Source organism: Chlorocebus sabaeus, chromosome 24 (assembly GCF_047675955.1).
Source record: "Chlorocebus sabaeus isolate Y175 chromosome 24, mChlSab1.0.hap1, whole genome shotgun sequence".
In the NCBI taxonomy this organism is placed as follows: domain Eukaryota; kingdom Metazoa; phylum Chordata; class Mammalia; order Primates; family Cercopithecidae; genus Chlorocebus; species Chlorocebus sabaeus.
In genome coordinates, this window is record NC_132927.1 from 8966813 (window position 1) to 8988482 (window position 21670).

Here is a 21670-nt window from a genome sequence, read left to right on the forward strand (position 1 = left end):
ATGTTGTGACATGATTAAATCAAGCTAATTGGCATATCCAACACCTCAGATACTTGTCATTTTTCTTGCTTTCTAACTGAAACTTCGTGACCCTTTGACTAAAATCTCTTCACCCCTTCTACCCCCCATCCCCTACCCCAGTCTCTGCTAACTGGCATTCTAATCTCTTCTCTCAGTTCAATTTATTGAAATTTTACATATAAATGAGATCATGCAGTATTTGTCCTTCTGTGCCTGGCTTATTTCACTTAATATAGTGTCTTCCAGGTTCATCCATGTTGTCACAAGTGACAGGATTTCTTTCTTTTTTAAGAAAGAACAGCATTTCATTGTGTATGTGTGTGTGTAAGTGTGTGTATGTGTATGAATGTGTTTATCCCACATTTTCTATAGCCATACATCAGTTTGGTTTTCTCCATGTCTTGATTATTATGAGTAATGCAATGAAAATGGGAGTGCAGACATCTTTTTGACATACTGATTTTACTTCCTTAGGATGTATATCCAGAAGTAGTATTGCTGGATCATGTGGTAGTTCTCCTTTTAATTTTTTTTAGGAAACTTCATATTGTTTTCCATAATAGTTATATTAATTTACATTCCCAACAACAGTGGGAACAAAAGGGTTCCCTTTTCTCCACATTCTTGCTAACACTTGCTATCTTTTGTCTTTTTGATAGTAGCCTTCTAACAGGTGTGAGGTGATATCTCCTTGTAGCTTTAATTTGTATTTCTCTGATAATTACTGATGTTGAGCATTTTTTTATAAGCCTGTCTTCTTTTGAGACATATCTGTTCAGGGACTTTGCCTATTTGAGTTATTTGTTTTCTTGCTGTTTGGTTAAGTTCCTTGTCTATTTGGGATATTATCAGATGTATGGCTTGTGAATATTTTCTTCCATTCTGTAGGTTGTCTTTTCACTCTGTTGTTTCCTTTCTGTGCAGAGCTTTTTAGTTTGATGTAATTCTCTCAATCTGTTTTTGTTTCTTGTGTTTTTGAGGTCATATCCCAAAACTCTTTCAGATCAATGTCAAGAAAGTTTTCCCCTATGTTTTCTAGGGGAAATGTTTCTAGTAATTTTGGTTTTATGTTTTACTTTTAAGTCTTTAATTCATTTTGAGTTGATTATTGTATATGGTGTGAGATAAAGGTCCAGTTTCATTCTTCCGCATGTGGATATTCAATTTTCCCAACAATTTTTTTGAAGAGGCTGTTATTTTCCCATGGTGTGTTCTTGCTACCTTTGTTGAAAATAAGTTGATCATGAATGTGTGGATTTATTTTGGAGGTCTCTCTTCTGTTCAGTTGGTCTACATGTGTGTGTGTTTTTAATGTCAGTACCATGCTGTTTTGATTACTATAGCTCTCTGGTTTATTTTGATATCAGGGAGTGTGATCTCTCCAGCTTTTTTCTTTTTGCTTAATATCATTTTGGCTATATAGGGTCTTTTGTGGTTCTACATACATTTTAGAATTATTTTTTCTATTTCTATAAAAAAGTCATTGGAATTTTGATCTGTCCATTATCAAAATCAGGATATTGAAGTCCCCTACTATAATTGTATTGCTATTTCTCCCTTCATTTCTGTTAACATTTGCTTTAGATATAAAGGTGCTCTGGTGTTGGGTGCATATATATTTATAATTGTTATATCCTTTAGATAAATTTACCCCTTTATCATTATAAAATGACCAACTTTGTCTCTTGTGAAAGTCTTTGTCTGATAAATGTTACCATTTGCATGGAGTATGCAACTGACGTTAACAACTTAACTGCGACCACATACAAAACTACAGTTTAACTTCTTCTTCCCCCACATTTTATTGATCTCGCAATTCACGTATCTTACATATGTAATATAAAATGTATTCATTACCAAACTATTTTAGCTATAATTATTTTTATTACTTTTCTCTTTTACCTTTTATAATAGACTTACAAGGAACTTATGCACCACCACTTTATTGGAATATTCTGAATTCGACTACATCTTTACCTTTACACTAAGTTTTATACTTTCACGTGTTTTCATGATTTTAGCATCCTTTTGTTTCAATGTGAACTTCCTTTAGCATTTCTTGTAAGGCAGGTTTAGTGGTGATGAACTTCCACAACTTTGTTTCTCTTATCTCTTCATTATTTCTGAAGGACATCATATGCCAAAAACTTTCTTTTCCTTTAGCACTTTGAATATATGTTCCCACTCTTTCCTGCCCTGCAAAGTTTCTGCTGAAAAATCTGCTGATAGTATTAAAGCTACCCTTGTATATGATGAGTTGTTTTTCTCATGCTGCTTTCAATATTCTCTCTTTGTCTTTGACTTTTGAGAATTTGATTATAATTTGACCTGGTGAAGATATATTTTAATTGATTTGGGGCTCTTTGAGATTCTTGGATCTGAATGTTCATGTCCCTCTTCAGATTTTGGAAATTTTCTCTCATTGTTTCTTTAAATAAGCTTTCTGTTCCCTTCTCTTGCTTTGCTTATTCTGAGATTCTCATATGCATACATTGGTTCACTTAGTGGGGCTCAATAAATACTGTTGACTTTCTTTACTCATTTTCATTATTTTTTCTTTTTGTTCCACTTACTAGGTAATCTCAAACAATGTTTTCAATCTCGTTTTTTTCTTCTTCTTGAGTCTGCTGTTGAAGCTTTTTATGGAATTTTTTGATTCAGTCATTGTGTTATTTAGCTCCAGAATTTCTCTTTGGTTCATTTTTGTTTCTCTTTGTTGAACTATAGTTTTGTTTGTGTATTGCTTACCAGATTTTGTTTAGTTGTCTGTGTTCTCTTGTAGCCCACTGAGCTTCTTTAAGACAATTATTATTATTATTATTAATTTTTGAGACAGGATCTCACTCTGTCTCCCAGGCTATAGTGTAGCCGCATGATCTTGGGTCACTGTAGCGTCAACCTCTTGGGCTCAAGGGTTCCCTCCACCTTAGCCTCCTGACTAACTGGAACTACAGGTGAATACCATCACACCCAGCAACTTTTTGAATTTTTTGTAGAGATAAAGTTTCACTATGTTGCCCAGTTGGTCTCATACTCCTGGGCTCAAGTGATCCTCCCAAAGTGTTGGGATTACAGGCATAAGTCCAGCCAAGACAATTATTTTTATTGTTTGCCAAGAAGACACTTAGGGCCACTAACTCATGCTTTATTTTGTTTCTTTAGTGCTGTCATATTTCTCTGATTATTTGTGATCCTTGTGGCTAGGCATTTGTGCCTGCCATTTCAGGAAGTAGCCACCTATTCTAGTCTTTACAGACTCACTTCATCAGGGAAAATTCTTCACCAATCAACTGGTCTAGATATTCTGAGTGTGACATCTGGTGGGGTCCATGGCCAGGTGGGCCTGCTACCTGGGTCAGCAGGTGGGTGGGCTTGGCACCTGGATTCATAGGGACTGGCCTTGAGCCTGGGTCTATAGGATCATGCCTGGAGCTAGGTGCACTGGGATGAGCCTGGAGCTAGAATATACCAGGACAGGCCTGAAGCTTGTGTCTGTGGGGGCTGGGTGCAGCCTGGGTTCTCTAGTGTCAACCTGGTACTCTGTGGGCCTTGAGCCTATGTCTGTGGGGGCTGGCCTAACACTGGGATAGGCCAGTGCTTGGGTCTTTGGGGATAGGCCTGGAGTCTGAGTCATGGAGGTGGACCTGGCTTCTGGAGCTGTACTAGGGTCAGCCTGGAGCCTGGGTTCACAGGGGTAATCCTGGAGCCTGAGTATGGCTAAAGGGAGATACAGACAGTGAAACATGCAAGTAGGGTAGGATGTGGCATGTGGTTGGATGGGGGTTAACGTAGTGTGCTATGGAAGTGCGCAGTACATTCCTGGGGAGGCTTGGGTGTTTGCACATGAAGAGAAGTGAGGAAATTCCTGGAATAGGTGACTCTAAAATGAGATCTGAAGTGGAGAGGAGGAAACGGAACAATATATGCATGTGTGGAGGCCTGGAGATAAGTGATTGAAGAAATTCCTGTTGTTTTGTGTGCTTATTTGAATATTACTCACGTATGTGTACTTAAGAGTGTGTATCTTGTCAACAGACTGAAGTGTAAACTTTAAGAATAGAAAGTATCTTGAAGTTTTGTTTTGCATGCCCTTTATAGTATTATATACAATGCCTTAGAGTCACTAGATACTCAAGAAATGCTTAGAAGATGGTAGAATATCCTCACTTATTGATACCTGAGCTCATCTAGCTAATTTAGCCTCCTTATTCCTAAGAGAAGAAAACGAAATCTCTGATAAATTAAATGACTCACCCAGGATCAGGCAATCAGAGCCAGATGGCAGCCTATATCAGAATACCAATCCAGGCCACAGTCCAATAACATTGAACCATTGGTTTCTTGTGGGTTATCATTGATGGCTTTGTAACTTTCACATTCCAATTTTTACTCTGTAAAATATAGGTAATAAGCCTATCTCATTTGATGCATAGAAACAAAAAAATGAGGCTGGGCATGATGGCTGACGCCTGTAATCTCAGCACTTTGGAAGGCCAAGGCTGGTGGACCACCTGAGGTCAGGAGTTCGAGATCAGCCTGATCAACGTGGAGAAACCCCATCTCTACTAAAAATACAAAATTAGCCAGGCGTGGTGGCACGTGCCTGTAATCCCAGCTGCTTAGGAGGCTGAGGCAGGAGAATCACTTGAACCCGGGAGGCGGAGGTTGCCGTGAGCCGAGATCGTGCCATTGCACTCCAGCCTGGACAACGAGAGCGAAACTCCGTCTCAAACAAACAAACAAACAAACAAAAAAGATGATCACAGGGGCTACTATGATTAATAGGAAATGTAGAAATGCCTATTGATACTACTAAGTACTACTTTAAACAGAATTAAAAACACATATGACAACAAACCAAGGCTTCTCTGGCTTGGCACGCAGAGATTTACCATCTCAACTTGCAACAGTTTCTCATTCCCAGGGGCTTTACTTTTGGGAGCTCAACTCAGCATAGAGTTTGCTATCATTTTTCACCTTGTGTTTATGTTGCACCTCCATACAAGGAGCTTAAGGAGCTTTACAGACATTAGCTCATTAATCCTCCCAAAACCTCTCAGAGAGGGTGGAGACATAAATCATTATTCCCATCTGGGAAAAAAAAATAGCCTAACTTATCTCTTTTAATTTTACTGATGCTTTAAATGGTTGATTAAATCCCAAGTTATACCCTCTACATTTAGAATATCACATTATTTTTCCCAAGGAGATTTTTCTTTCTTTTTTGAATTTAATATCGTGAGGATAAGTGTAATAATAGATTGAAAGATCTGATGTTGAATGTTCTTTTGAGAAGCACAGACTAAGCAGTAACCTCGGTTCCTCTTTTCCCTCATATCCTCTGCCTTTTCTCAAAATATCCTTCTTTATTTTTCTTTAGTCATGATTAGGAGAAATGACTTTTAGGAAATGGAGGAATGTTTCAAGACCCATTTACTCCTTATCTATTAGCCACGACCACCAGCAAGAGAGCCAATGAGTGTTCAGTCATGCTGTATTAAGCCATTCTTGTGTTGCTATAAAGAAATACCTGAGACTGGGTAACTTATAAAAGGAAAAAAGAGGTTTTATTGGCTCACAGTTCTGCAGGCTTCACAGGAAGCATGGTGCTGTCATCTGCTCAGCTTCTAGGGAGGCCTCAGGAAGTTGTAATCATAGTGGAGGGTGAAGTGGGAGCAGGCACAACACAAGGCAAAAGCAAGAGCAAGCCAGGGGGATGGGGAGGTGCCAAACACTTTTAAATGACCATATCTTGCAGTAATTCACTATCATGAAGACAGCACCAAATCGTGAGGGACCTTCCCCCATGACCCAAACACCTCCCACCAGGCCCCACCTCCAGCATTGGGGATTACACTTCAATATGAGATTTGGGCAGGGACAGCGATCCAAACTGTATCACATGCCATTGAAACTCTTAATAAAATACTGGTGCAACAAATTTCAAAACTTTATCACAGCATCAATGGAAGTTACATTTTCAATCTTGTTTGCTTTGCTTACACATGTGGTTCTCACTATAATGTTATTTGGAGTTAGACTTTGAAAGTGTTTTAACATGACCAAGATATGAACAGAATCTGAGACCAAGCAAGGTTGTTTCATGCAAATTATTGCAACAACACACTTACCCAGTTAAAGCAGCTGTCCACAGTTAAAGCCAGCAATAAAGGCATATTGAAATTAATATTCTGTCACCCCTAGAAGTTAATCAGAGGAGATGAGAACCAACTTACATCTTGTTTGAGAGATATTCAAAGTTGTATTTTATAATTATATTTTAAAAGTCCATCTTAGATCACCATAGAACGTTTTTCCTGTCTCAGAATAAGGTTATATAATCTTTGATCCCAGAAGATGTTAGAGCCTAAAGGATCAATGCATTTTAGAGAAAGAGTATTGAGGGCACTTAGAAATTACATGATTTACCTGAGATTGCACAACTAGTTATTACCAAAGTAGGAGAAAACTCTAAGTTGTGGTTTGTTTTCAATCCACATTGCTTCTCAGATGTTCAACTAAAACACCTTTATGATTAGTGACTTGTGTTCTGTCTTGCTGCCAAAATGTTAGATGGCATAAATGAGAGTACTACCTTCCCATGTACTCAGTCTTCTTTGGGAGAGCAGGCAGGAGAGAGGTGTGGTGCCTTTTCCCAGAAGAGAATAAAATTTATTCATCTAAAGGAAAATTAGCTTTGTTCAAGAAAATGGTCTTGAAAAATTCTCCTGGATCTTCGCTTTGTTTTAGCTATGAGAGTGTTTGATCAATGAAGTTCTGATATTTCCTTTTCACAGGGTTCCGAATATTGCTTTAAGCTAAAAAATCATTATAACAATTTACCAGTTGGCTAATATTTAGTCAGTATCTCTCTACTACCTAATACGATATTTGAAGAGTATTTTGCTGTTATGTATTGGTTAAACTTCTGAATGACCCTGAGAGTATGGTATTACCACACATCTGTGAATACTGAAAACTGGTGAAAAGGAGTCAAGTTGCCTTGAACTTCCACCACAAATGCAAAGGAAAGAGCTAAGAAGCAAATTCCCAGTGGACCAAACTCATAGGAAAATGTACTATTTATTTTAGATGCTATGAAAATAAAAACAGAAATATGAAGTTTATAAAGCCATCTATACATTTGCCTCTTCTGAGTCAGAGAGGAGTAAGTGAATAAACAGTATGTCTTTTCTAGTGTTGACTTTTTCTCTCTAGTATCATTTTCCTTCTTTTTAGAGGTGTTATTCCCCATGCTTGACTCTCTTCCTATATTCTTGTTATGTCCCTAGAGTTCTTGAATCCATTTATTTCCCTTCTGTAGCATTCTGGAATAATAGGAACACTTTCCTAAAATACATTTTCCTAGCTTTTATACTTCAAGTAACACTCTGAACTTTGTGATGAGTTCTAGGAGTGGCTTCTTAGGCAATAAAGAATATATTAGCCAAAGATAAGTCTGGAAAAACAGGGCTTGATAGAGGAGAGGGGTGGAGAATAGCCAACTATGTATGGATGAGAGAGCAAGAAAAATACCATGCAGCAGGGTTGAGCAAGTCATGAAACTAATAATAAATAATCTGTCCTCTCCCGTGAGTCAGGTTGCCTGTGTGTTTTACATTATCCCTAAGAATTTCTCTTGGGTCATCATCCTAGCTCCTTCTTAGTGCTATTTCATACCCTGTTGTGGCCTTTTATTATGATTCTTTTTTCATAGATTTTACTGACTGGGTGTATGGCACCATACCCTGTCATACTGAATTATTTCCTTCCTTTCTTCAAGACTGTCCTGGATATCCTTTGACCTGGCCAGTGAATACCCAAGATTTATTAAAAGCAAAGATGATTTCAGGTAGCTAGAATCAACAAATGATCTAGAGAAGAAAAACGCCTTCATCTATTCCCCAGAATTACTTTGAAATAATTCCTATGGAATCAATAAAAGATAAAAAAGCACAGTGGGTGTTGTAAATAGATTTCAAAATATAACAATATAAAAATAAATGACAATTAATGCTTATCTGCTTAGGAGAAGTGTGATTATGGGGTTTTAAGAAAAAGTATTTTGTAGTATAATGGCTAAGTTGCATTTATATCCAGCACCCTTTTCCCCTTACTACTAAAAGTTACCTTTCTATAATTGCAGTCTAGTTTAGCATTTTAACAATAATGGACAGGTTTTTACCAGATTATTGCTAAAAGTGCATACTTTATTCCAGGGAGACTCTGTAATAGATATCAGCATTTTAGTAATGATACAAGCAATCTGTAAGCTATTACAGTTTTCTTTAGAGTAACTTAATCTTTATATTGTTTTATATGTCTGGAATTTTAACACTGTTTTTAATTTAGAAAAGAACTATATAACATATTATTAATTACATGTGAATATGAACTAAACACATGGCCACTGAGCTTGACTCTTAAAAACAAACATATTTAAAAGTACGTAACTTAGTTTAGGAAAAGTAACAAAGAATGCCACATAGAGATAACCACAGCATTTGTGGGATAACTCACTGAGGGTCTACATTTTTAGAATGGTTATTATATTTTGGCCCACAGCTAAACAAAAGCCAAGAGGAATAGAAATGCTCCTTTCCAAGTAAAATTAGTACACATTTTTTTTCCAACAGAAAAAAATACAAACTATTAAAACATAATTGTGAATGTTTGTAAAAGAATGATTCTTTTCCCTTGATGCCTCTATTCATCCAAGGATCTTCAAGAATTTACAGTATTAATTAATAATCCTGGTTGTCCTTAATGATTCAACTTGATTGGTGAGTATACCAGATGGCAAGAAAAATTAAGATCTTTAGGTTAAAAGGTCAGGCCAATAAGGCCATGGAGGTAAAGGTGATTGCAGTAACTTTAGATCTCACTTATCTGTGGACTAGGTAAACAAACAGAGGAGAGATAATTTTTCTTAAAAATGGAAAGATTTACTGAAAATATTTGTATTTTAAATGGTTATAATAAATAATTTAGTGTTTGAATCTAGACTTGTAATATCATGTATACTGTCGAAACTATTTTGGCACACTACCCAGCTCTTCTTCAAGAACCAATAGAAATATGCTTGGTGAACCAACTCAGGAAGCTTTAATGCTATTTTTAAAATCTAGCTTTTACATTAAATAAACCAGTTTGCTATTTTGAAAGAAGTTATGATCTACTTAAAACTGTCATTCTCTGTTTCTGACTTGCAATTAGATGATATTTCCAAAATGTCAGACTTAGATTCTGCTTTTACCGTCACCATAATAAAATGTGACAGCCAAGATATTATATCAATACCTTTTCCATAATTAGCAATAAGGATCCTGCCAAGGGTTAACTAGAAAAGTTTCATAAATGTTTTTCTACAAATGGTCCTGAAGACAGGGTTATGCTTTTAAAATCTGCTAATGTGGCAAAGACTCATGACAACCAGGAGACAAATCTATGAGCAAAACTGTTTGGAGAGAATAGTTTTGTAGTATATGATGTATGTTATGTAAATGAGCTTATTAGGACTCTCATCTATTTTATTACTGGTGACCAATTTAATAGAGGCATTTAAAAAACAATATTTCTGCCTGACTCCTAGAAATGAAGAAGATACATTGATATAATTGAGAGCAAATGATTGCATGTCGTGCCATTTAATCATGTCATTTTTCAATTGCTATTTTTTGCACTTCACTGCATGCTTATAGAATATTTAGCTTCAATATAGATTAAGTTCCAGGGTTTGCAACTGAGCTGAATGTCTATATTGGCTGACGTTGTCTTTTAAGTTTGTAATCAGTTAAAATACCCAGATGTCATTTGCCTATATTTTCTTTAAAATATGCAAGTCGTTATTCATACTTCATTTGAGGTATTTTAATGTTTTGCTATTTTGAAGAATTACTTCTTACAATTCCAAGATACAAATTCTTATTTGCAACATTTATATACAAGATATAGTTAAACACATAATTGGCTAGAGAATAGAGCTATCAGGACCAAAAGAGCTTCTGACCCCTTGCTGGAAATGTTGATAATCACTTGCCTAAATGAATGTTTCCTATCTTTTTAATCTCTTCTTTATTACTTATATAATTTACATCTTTCTCAGAAAAGAGATTACTCCCACTGTCCCCAAGAATATGAGGTCTTTGAGAAAAGGTTTTGTCTGTTTTGTTCACTGAAATATCTGAAGTACTTACAACACTGTCCATTATAAAAAGTGTTCCATAAATATTTGTTCAGTGAATGAATCAGTATTTTTTCCATCTCTGTTATTATAACCACCCTGACCTTAAATTTTGTATAGATTACTAACTGTTACATATTTGCAGGCCTATGAAGATTGGACCTCTGAAAAGGTTCAATCTCCTTCCCTTTGCAGAAAGAGGTTGTTGGCTGTCTTAATAATAACTTTATGGCTATGGCCACTTCTGGTTAGAAGTCAGGGACAAGATTGTCTGAAAATGTAGAAATCTTACAAGCTTCTTCAGCTTTCTTATGAAAAGCAATGTGGCATATTGTTTTTGTGAATCAGCTTTGGATTCAGGCTGTCTGGGTTACAATCCTGCATTTGCTGCTTATTAGCTGTGTACTTATGGTCAGTTACTTAACCTCTCTGTGTCTCCATTTCCTCATTTGTCAAATAGGTAGATGACAATAATACACACACACACACACACACACACACACACACACATCATAGTGTTGCTGTGAGGATTAAATGATTCAATACATATCAAATACCTTTAAAATGTGTGGCACACATAAATATACAAAAAATGTTCATCATTACTACTTGAGATTAGTGAAAATAACTAAGAAAATCTTACTAAAAATAGTGCTCCAGCAATTGATAAATCCCAATGATTATAGGTTATTATTTTGTAATCAAGTGAATCTTTTTTTTTTTTTTTTTTTTGAGACAGAGTCGCTCTCTGTCACCCAGGCTGGAATGCAGTAGTACGATCTTGGCTCACTGCAACCTCCACTTCCCAGGTTCAAGCAATTCTCTTGCCTCAGCCTCCTGAGTAGCTGGGATTACAGGTGCACGCCACCACACCTGGCTTATTTTTGTATTTATAGTAGAGACGGGATTTCACCATGTTGGTCAGGCTGGTCTCGAACTCCTGACCTCGTGATCCGCCTGCCTCAGCCTCCCAAAGTACTGGGATTACAGGTGTGAGCCACTGTGCGCAGCTTCAAGTGAATCTTGATGAAATATTTGAAGAAAACATAACATTATTTTTATTTTGTTTTGGTTCAGATGCATATAGTCAACTCAGAATGATCTTTGGTAAAGTATATGAAGTACATTAGATATGTCAAGTCTCTCATTTTTGTACTGATACTATCACCACAGTGGATTACGGTTTCATAAGATGTATATGCTATATATGAAATTCATCACTACAATCATTAGATTTAGTTAACATTCTTCATTTCCCACATTTACTTTAACTCCTCTTTCAGATTCATAGTCTTCTATGTTTACTTTTCTGTTTATGTTTTATGCTATTTCTAGGAGTAGAACAGCTATATTAAAAATGATACTGCATTATTTTTGTCATACAGCAGAATGTCTGATCTGTTGGCAGAGATGTATAGATGTATATGGCAGAATGTATGTATAGTGTAGTAATGACTGTATCTGAGGACATTTTATAGCCATAACTTTAAAAAGAAAAAAACCCTCCAAGTTTGCATTGATAAATTAATCCTTGTATCCATCCATGGTTGCAGAACCATAGTGATTGGATGGTATTAGTTATATCATTAGCATCTGTTGTATGACACACCCTAGCAGAATGGTAAATTCTCTGATTGTGTAATTGTTTATGGGGTTGATAATATATTTCTGGCCTTACCAAGAGGTTTTTTAAAAATAATATTTTTATTGAGATATAATTTACCTACCAGAAAATCTTATTTCAGAATGTTTTCACCACTCTCAAAAGAAACCCCTTACACATTAGCTCCGTTTTTCCCCCTCACTGGAGGCGATGGCAATCGCTATTCCACTTTCTGTTTCTATGCATTTGCCTATTCTGGACATTTCATATAAAAGGAATCATAAGATATGCGACTTTTTGTATCTGTCTTCTTTTACTTAATATGATGTTCTCAAGGTTCATCCATGTTATGGTATGCATAAGTACTTCATTTCTAAATGCCAAATAGTATTACATTATATGTATATACTGCATTTTGTTTATCCACTCACAGTTGATGGGTGTTTGACATGTTTCCACTTTTTGGCTTTATGAATAATGCCATTATGAATATTTGTATGTAAGTTTTTATGTGGTCATATTGTGTCCGGAATTGGTGGCTTCTTGGTCTTGCTGACTTCAAGAATGAAGCCGTGTACCCTCACAGTGAGTGTTACAGTTCTTAAAGATGGTGTGTCTGGAGTTTGTTCCTTTTGATGTTTGGATGTGTCTGGAGTTTCTTCCTTCTGGTGGGTTCATGATCTCGCAGGCTTCAGGAGTGAAGCTGCAGACCTTCACAGTGAGTGTTACAGCTCTTAAAGGCAGCGCGTCTGGAGTTGTTCATTCCTCCCGTCTGGAGTTGTTCATCCCTCCCGTCTGGAGTTGTTCATCCCTCCTAGTGGGTTCGTGGTGTCGCTGGCTTCAGGAGTGAAGCCGCAGACCTTCATGGTGTGTTACAACTCATAAAGGCAGTGCAGACCCAAAGAGTGAGCAGCAGCAAGATTTATTGCAAAGAGCGAAAGAACAAAGCTTCCACAGCATGGAAGGGAACCCAAGCAGGTTGCCACTGCTGGCTCAGGCAGCCTGCTTTTATTTTCTTACCTGACCCCACCCACATCCTGGTGATTGGTCCATTTTACCGAGGGCTGATTGGTCCATTTTACAGCGAGCTGATTGGTCCATTTTAGAGAGCTGATTGGTCCATTTTGGCAGAGTGCTGATTGGTGTGTTTACAATCCTCTAGCCAGACATAAAAGTTCTCCAAGTCCCCACTAGATTAGCTAGATACAGAGTGCTGATTGGTGCATCCACAAAGCCCTGAGCTAGACACACAGTGCTGATTGGTGCATATACAATCCTCCAGCTAGACATAAAAGTTCTCCAACTTCCCCACCCTACTCAGGAGCCCAGCTGGCTTCACCTAGTGGATGCCGTGCCAGGGCCACGGGTGGAGCTGTCTATCAGACCTGCGCCATGCACCCGCACTCCTCAGTCCTTGGGTGGTTGATAGTACTGGGCACCGTGGAGCAGGGGGTGGCGCCCGTCGGGGAGGCTTGGGCTGCGCGGGAGACCACTGGGGTGGAGAGAATCGGGCATGGCAGACTGCAGGTCCCGAGCCCTGCCCTGCAGGGAGGCACCTGAGGCCTGGTGAGAATTCGAGTGTGGCATGGGTGGGCTGGCAGTGCTGGGGGACCCGGTGCACCCTCTGCAACTGCTGGCCCAGGTGCTAAGCCCCTCACTCCGGGGCTAAGCCTCTCACAGCAGGTGCTAAGCCTCTCTGAGTGTGGGGCCTGCCGAGCCCACACTCACCCAGAACTCACGCTGGCCCGTGTTCCCTGGTTCCTGCCCACACCTCTCCACCTCTCCCTCCACACCTCCCCGCAAGCAGAGGGAGCCAGCTCTGGCCTTGGCCAGCCCAGATAGGGGCTCCCACAGTGCAGCAGCTGCCTGAAGGGCTCCTCAAGTGTGGCCAGAGTGGGTGGTAGTTTAGAAGGCGAAGTCTAAAAGTGGGAATTGCCTCATAGGCTGTTTTTTTTTTTTTTTTTTTTTTTTTTTAATGTAACAGATCAGCTAAAGCCCCACCACTTTGTTCATATTGGCCTGCCTAATGATGTTTAATCAACCTACAAAGTTAAATTATGTAATAAATATTGGAGACAAATTACTTTGGAGTTTCTCAGTTAAATTTGTTTCTTTCTGTTTTTAATATATACTTCGTTTTGGTGATTTCAAAGTATTATTTTCCTTCTCATCTCTCTTTTTTCCTAATCTGATTCTTTTTTTTTTTTTTTTTTTTTGAGACAGAGTCTTGCTCTGTCGCCCAGGCTGGAGTGCAGTGGCATGATCTTGGCTCACTGCAAGCTCTGCCTCCCGGGTTCATGCCATTCTCTTGCCTCAGCCTCCCGAGTAGCTGGGACTACAGGTGCCCCCTACGTCACCCAGCTAATTTTTGTCTTCTTATTTTTCAGTAGAGACGGGGTTTCACCTGTTAGCCAGGATGGTCTTGATCTCCTGACCTCGTGATCTGCCCACCTCGGCCTCCCAATGTGCTGGGATTACAGGTGTGAGCCACCGCACCTGGCCTCTGATCTGATTCTTACATCTCATTTGCTGTAACAGTTCTTGGTGTAAATGAAGTTGTTCTTTTATTATAAGCTTATTTATATCCTTTTATAAACTGTATGACATTAAATGTCAAGTATGTGTATACAAGTAAATATAAGTAAATGTCTATGTAATATGTTTGCATATATGCACATATTTGATACATAATGAAGACTAAATACCAGTGTTGAAAGTCTTAACTTCAATGGTGTTAAACTGAAGCCAATGTGAAGAATAATATTGCACATTTGTTCAATAATATGATTGGTTTAAACAGTTTGAAAAAGTGACAGAGGAAGTCAGTAGAGGAATAAAACCCAAGTAAACCAAAAAACACCCCTGTGCATTGCCACTGGTAAATTGAAAATCAAATTGACAGTTTGCAAATGTGAAACAAAAGTCTTCAGCCTATTGGTAACTACCTTATAATGTGGATCAGAGATCATTATAAGTGGGGGAAAAGACAGATAATGACCTCCATACTAATAGATTTAACCTGGCAAGATGAAACTGCCTAAAGATTATCAAATTATAGGTAAACATGAAAGCATTTGGAATCCCTTTCTTAGGCATATTGATAGTTGTGTTTTTCTTTCTTTTTAAATTTTGTTTCCCTCTTCTTTATGGTTTTCTGGGAAGGCAATATGACTTGCGTGGGAACCAACATGATCTCATTAGATGTCAAGGAAAATGCTTAAAAATGGCAATAATGAAAAGCATTTCAAACTTTTCTGTTTCCAACTTCCTTTTCTAACTGTTTCACTCTCTCTCCCCAACACACCAGGCATTCCCACTGCCAGAGGCTACTTACTTGTTTTCCATTTTAACATACCTCTCAGCCTTCTACCCATATAACCACCACTACCCTTCTTGGTCCATCTGGTTCACACCATTCCCCTGAAGATTTCATTGACTCTTTTAATAGCAACTTGCACATACTTCTGTTAGCACCTTCCTCTCTGAAGTATACTTGATATTACACTTATTTGTATAGTTTACTTCCAGTAGACTCTCAACTCCTTGAGGGAAAAAGGGAACTTGCTCCTTTTTGAAGCCTTCGTTCCTGAAACAGTGCCTAGCATATGGAAAGTGCAGTACATGTTTGAGGAGATCAGGGAGGTAGGGATGTGTTTGTCTTATTTCTGTGCTTTACTTAGGTTACTTACCTTGAGTTTCTGTTTCAAAGCACATTTTCTCTGAAATGAAGCCAAAAATAGTTATAATAATTGTTTGTTAATATCTATGCATATTTATGGAAATAATATAAACTACTGATTCTAAGAAACATTGCCAGCAAATCTACTGACTTTATTTATTAATCATTTGTGATTATAAATGCATATGTATATTTTAATGGCTGTCATGGAAGCCCATTTATGTAGAAGAATGTTATTTTCTTAATTATATCTTCTAGGTATAAAAAAGTACTGAAAAATATGCTGGCCATGTAAAATTTCCAATTTTCCCCTCCTTTTTAAAAGTAGCATTATTTCCCAAGTGCACATGTAGGATAAATTTTTAATTCAGAATGTAGACTAAGCCCTTTGTTCATTTAAAGTAAAAAAAAAAAAAAAAAAAAAAAAAAACCCTGCAGAATTGTGAATATCCAAAAGTCAGATATTGAATATCAACAGTAACTGCCTTCTCAGTTTTTAAACCACTGTATTCATCTTGATTGATTCAAATTAAGATAGGAGTGGGGATCACCTAGATACTTAAATACTGGATACATTCTAGATACTTACAAAAAAATTTATGGCCAGTGATCTTTATGAAAAATTTCTCCCAGCAACCTCACGTGTCCTGTTTCAGAACTTTGAAAATGCCTATAAGGTGAATGAAGTCTATTTGTGGTGCTTTACAAATGTTACCTGATGTGGCCTCTGCTAACTCTGCACATATCTTTAGTGCCATCCATTGCAAATTTGCATTCGGCTAAGAACTTTGGGGCTTTTTGTTGGCTTAAGAAATACAGTTATTATGCTAGTTAACTTTATTTTAAAGAGAGTTTTGCAGAATTCAGTTCTGTGGCACAGAAACATCTCTTTCGGTTTTTCTGGGCCTTGACTCTTAACAAGTTAACAAAACAGAGACAAAACCCCAAATCCTTAATATTAATATTTATAGTACTCACTTGGGCCAATTTCATTTAGCCATAATGTTATCTTGAAGTGTTTAATATCGGGCCCCAAATTGGCAGGTATTAGGTGGCCTTCATAGTATGACTTGCCCAAGAGTTGTTCTAGAGCAAGAGATAAATTGAAGGGTGTGTGTGGATGTGTGTGTGTGTGTGTGTGTGAGAGAGAAGAGACAGAGAGGGAGAGAGAGAAAGAGAACATGCATGTGGGGTTGAGGGGAGACATTTGACAGGGTTGTAGAAGAGATGGAAACAATGCCTGTTGTCTTAGTAGGCTTAAGTTTTATCTTTGAATGTCTTAGGCATTTCTCCTCATTCAGCACTGAACCAATTAGTAGCAGCAGTAAAGAAATTTGTCAGACATAGTGGTTATATCAGGACTTATATAGGAAAATAGTAATGAACTCTAGGAAAATAAATAAGGATAAGTTCAAGAAACATAACTGAAACTGCTGCACTGGTATAAATTGAATAATAAAATTTCTAGTCATATTTTGCCGTAAATAGAGGTTTGGGAATTTGTCATTCTCTTTATTTAAAATTCAGAAATATTAAAGGTACAGAGTTCTCTCATTACAGAAATAATAGAATTCCAGCCATTACTGAGTTAAGGTTATTTAAATGGCTATAGCATGCATTGTATCAATAAGTGGAACATCTGTATGAAATGTCCACCTGCTGATCTAATACCCCCACTCCATGCACATTTCAGCGCACCACACTTAATCATTTTAAGATTTCTTCTAATGAAGCCTTATCTAGATTAACATTTTAAGCACAAATACTTTCAGGCATTAAAACTCTCACACTAAATGAAATTGCATTGTTTTGTTTACCCTTGTTGATTAATAAGCAATCTGTTAACTGTTAGAACAGTCCAATTGTGGCAGTAGAAGGAGATTAGTAATTCAGTGATGTTTGTGGATATAATCATCATTTCTCCTGAAGGCTCCGAATTAGAATATCACTTACATACTATCTGTAGGCAAAGAAAGGATATAATATTTTTAGACATGTGTACCCACTATTTTGCTTGAATCATTCAGTTTAGGGTCACTGCAGCAATACAAATGCTTCTGGGGGCAAAATGGTATTTTGATGCATGCATGTCCTTCTTAAATTGTGTGAATGTCTATTGAAAGAAACACGGCAACCAACAAATAGTGCAGTAATAATCCAGTATCTTAATTTTCGCTTTCAGAACATTATTGCTCTGTTAATCAAGCTTCGGAAGAGGAATATTTCTTATCTTTTTTTTTCAGATAATAGATTTTATATATAAAAATTCTTTGCAATCTTATTTAACTTGTTCTCAGCCAGTAGAAAACTGAACTTTTTGCCTCCAAAGAATGTAGGAGTAAATTTGGAAAAATTCTGTTTCTTTTCAGAGGGTTTTTGTATCTTTTGTGTTTCCTTTGACCTTATGTCAAAGCATTTCAATCTGTTTGGCATTCATCTGACCTAAGTGATTTATTTCATCAGACTAGAAATTGTTAATTACTCAGGTGTCAAGGGGGACCCTACATTTCAGAGGGATAAATCAGTGAAAAAGCGTGGAGGAATGGGATGCAGCTAAATTCTTTAGCATATTGGGCTTCTGTAGAAGGCCTCCATTCTAAAAGAGACATCAGAGCTCTTCTTATTGTCCTATTGTTGGTAGCTCAGTGTATCACTACAATTTGAAATTATGATGGAAGAAGGTGTTTCATGTTTTAGGGAACTTTGCCCTATAAACACTTATAGATTGGTTTCTCTCTATGTTGCAGTCCCTCTGTCGTGAAATCAAGCAACGACGTCGAGGAGTTGCCTCCATTCTGCGACTATGCCAGCATCTTTTGGATGACCGGGAGACTTGCAATCTGAATGCGGACCACCAGCCCATGCAGCTGATCATTGTAAATCTTGAAAGAAGGTGGGAAGCCATTGTCATGCAAGCCGTCCAGTGGCAAACACGTCTACAAAAGAAGATGGGAAAGGAATCTGTGAGTGATGTTTTTTTTTAAGCATCATGGTCTCTCATTTTCTCAGACAAAAAATAATTCTTTCAGGCTTGGAAACTGTGTTCATCTTATAAATGGTTTTACTAACAAAGTGGTTTTGCCATCTTACAAGTGGTTTTAAGTAACTAAAGCTAGTAGTTTTACTACTAACTAGCTGTCCACTAAATGAAACTCCATTTGTTGTAACACTGACATTTATTTGCCTTACTAAAATGCTTTTAGTGTATCTCATTGTCTTTTTGAAAAAAATCACATGGAGGTTTTGCTTAACCTTATCAACCTGAGCCATTAATTCTTTCAATCATTCCTTCACTAACAATATTCATTAATCATACAATAACCCATGAATATTTTGCTAGAAAGTAGCTTAGTACTGTCAGAGCATATGGAGCAATGTGTACGCTCTGCAGATAATACAATGAAATAAAGTATATTGTTTACCTTTCCCTGACATGACATAACATCATCTATTTGTACACTAATCTCCTAGTGTTCCTGCTTAGAGCTTCTTCTGATAGTTACATTGCTGAGAATTGGCAAGTTTCTTCTTAGAGTTTTAATGCAGTGCTCAAAGTGGTGAGTAGAGATTCCTTTTAAGGATTTTCCAAATTGAGTACAGGTTTAAGCTGTTGCTAGATGAAGGAAATAGATATAACTAGAAGTTGTATCATTGTAATATACAATGCATATTTGTCCAGAGAGCCTTCATATCCTTTAGGAAAGGATTTATCGATAAAAAGATTGCATACTCCAAATGACCTTGAGGTCAGTGTCTATTAGTTGAAGGCCCAACTCCCATGTTTGACTTATATAAATGGAATACATACATACATACATATATACATAGAATGGGAAGTTTTCCTTTTATGTTTATATTTTTCAGTTCTGTGACTTTGGAATGTTCAGGATCCAAAATTGAAAAATCAAATGTAAAAATCATGCTGCTGAAAAATTCTTTCCTCCTATGAATTCTGATTTTAACGAAGCCTTAATATGTGCTCTCTGATGTGTTCGGCACTTGGGACTGGGAACAGAAGGGACAATGAATCAGCAAGCCATCTAATTCTTTTTGTATCTGTAGATATATTGAGTCTAGGGGGTGATTTTATCCTCAATAGTTCTGTTTAATTGTTTTAAGCTGAACTGTTAAATTTCTTAAGACTTCCAAGTTATTACTAGTAATCAGAGTCAACATAATTAGATGTCTTTTCTTGAAATGACCTGTCTATTGTAAAGCTATTTAGCTGGCATGTGTTTTGTTTGTTTTGAGAGTGTTTGGAAGGACAGATGAGATTATTGTTATTACTTTCTATACTTTTAAGCCTGTAATTGTGGTAGTGGCCATAAGATATATGCAAAAATCAACTGCAGCAGGAAAAGTTGTGAAATTTTGGAAGCATTCAGGAGTCATGCTTTGGAGGAGTCAGAGTTGCGTTTCTTTGAGGATTTATTTGAAATGGTATGATCAGGGGTTCTAGAACAGTTCTCTGCAGACTACATGTAGGCATTTTTATCCTATTTCTTTTTTTTTTTTTTTTAAGGATGAGATCTTGCTCTATTTCCCAGACTGGGGTACACTGGCCTGATCATAGCTCACTGCAGCCTCAAACTCCTGGGCTCAAGTATGTCCCCACCTCAGCCTCTCAAGTAGCTAGGACTACAGGCATGTGCCACCAAACCTGCCTAATTTTTATTTTACTTTTTGTAGAGACATGGTCTCACTATGTTGCCCAGGCTGGTCTCAAATTCTTGGCAATCCTCCCACCTTGGCCTCCCAATGTGCTGGGATTGCAGGTGTAAGTCACTGCACTCAGCCTTTTATCCTACTTCTATGGTAAAGGCTAGCTTTAGCTTTGAGGAAACCCTGGCTGCTTCTTAAAGGTTCAAACTACTACATACAGGCAGATTCAAATTGCAAACAGAGAAAGGTGTTTCCTTTTGTTTATGTTGACTGCTGAATGTGTAGACTGGAAAAATGAAGGTAGCAAATAAGGTCCTTTGTGCTGAAAAAAGTTGAAAATCACTGTCAGAAAAGGAATGAAGAGAGTGGACTAATGCCAGCAAATACTGTGAGCACAGGGTACATCATTCAGTGGGAGATATTTCTCTGCCTCTTATCTCTGTTGGTTGAGTGAAGAGTCCAAGTTGCTTTGAAGTTGCCAATGTGGGAGGCTGCCTTTGCAGATAATCAGAAACCTCTAAGTTGGCTCTTCAGTTATCATATGTCCCCATTCCCATTTCATCCTTGCTTGTGCATTGGGACTTTCACTTCTTGATATGGTTTGTCTGTGTCTCCAACCAAATCTCATCTTGAATTGTAGCTCCCATAATTCCCAGGTGTTATGGGAAGGACCCAGTGGGAGATAATTGAATCATGGAGGTGGTTTCCCCCATACTGTTCTTGTGATAATGAATAAGTCTCATGAGATCTGATGGTTCTATAAGGGGAAACCCCTTTTACTTGGTTGTCATTCTCTCTTGTCTGCTGCCATGTAAGATGTGCCTTTTGCCTTCCACCATGATTGTGAGGCCTCCCCAGCCACATGGAACTGTGAGTTCATTAAACCTTTTTTTCTCTATAAATTACTCAGTCTTGGATATGTCTTTATTAGCAGTGTGAAAACAGACTAATACACTGCTGTATTCCCCCAGGGCCTGGGAAATACTTGGACAAATCAGTATTTGCTGAATGAATGAGTACATGTGTTCATTTAATAAATTTTGTTTCATTCTGGCATTTGATTTGGAGTTACTGTATATTCTAAATTTTTACATTTTTTCACAAAGTAGTTGAGTGTTATGTTTCTATAAGAACACCAAGAAGATGATCTTTAATCTATTTTGTTTAATAAGGCCTCCCCAGACTCCCAGACCTGTTTCCTAAACTCAAGGAGACTGTCAGTCTCTGAGTGGAGTCTACGGAGGCTAAAGTGGCTAACATTGCTACAGGGCAGAATGCCAGAGAGGAAAGGACTACACAGACTAGGCACACCGGAGATATACAGAGGGATGTTCTCAAGTACTCAGCAGAAGGAACCACCTAAAAGGATTAGAGGGAACAGTCCCTGGAGCTTGCACAGAGCTAGAAATGGTTCCCTTTTCCCTCACTCATAGTAGAAACCCTCATCATTCACAAGGCATGTGATAGGGTACCAAGAAACGTTTTTGTCTTAGTAATGGGGCAAACTTAGACTAAATGCTGC

General features: G+C 37.6%; 1 protein-coding gene across 3 annotated transcripts in view; it reads left to right on the forward strand.

The window, feature by feature from the left end:
• AKAP6 (A-kinase anchoring protein 6) overlaps positions 1 to 21670 on the forward strand; it is a 636231-nt gene that overhangs the window by 542600 nt on the left and 71961 nt on the right. For all 3 annotated transcript variants that reach the window (XM_073010910.1, XM_073010912.1, XM_073010911.1), the window contains one exon: positions 18234 to 18449. In XM_073010910.1, coding sequence (XP_072867011.1) covers positions 18234 to 18449 — 216 coding nt within the window. The remainder of the gene's footprint in view (positions 1 to 18233; positions 18450 to 21670) is intronic.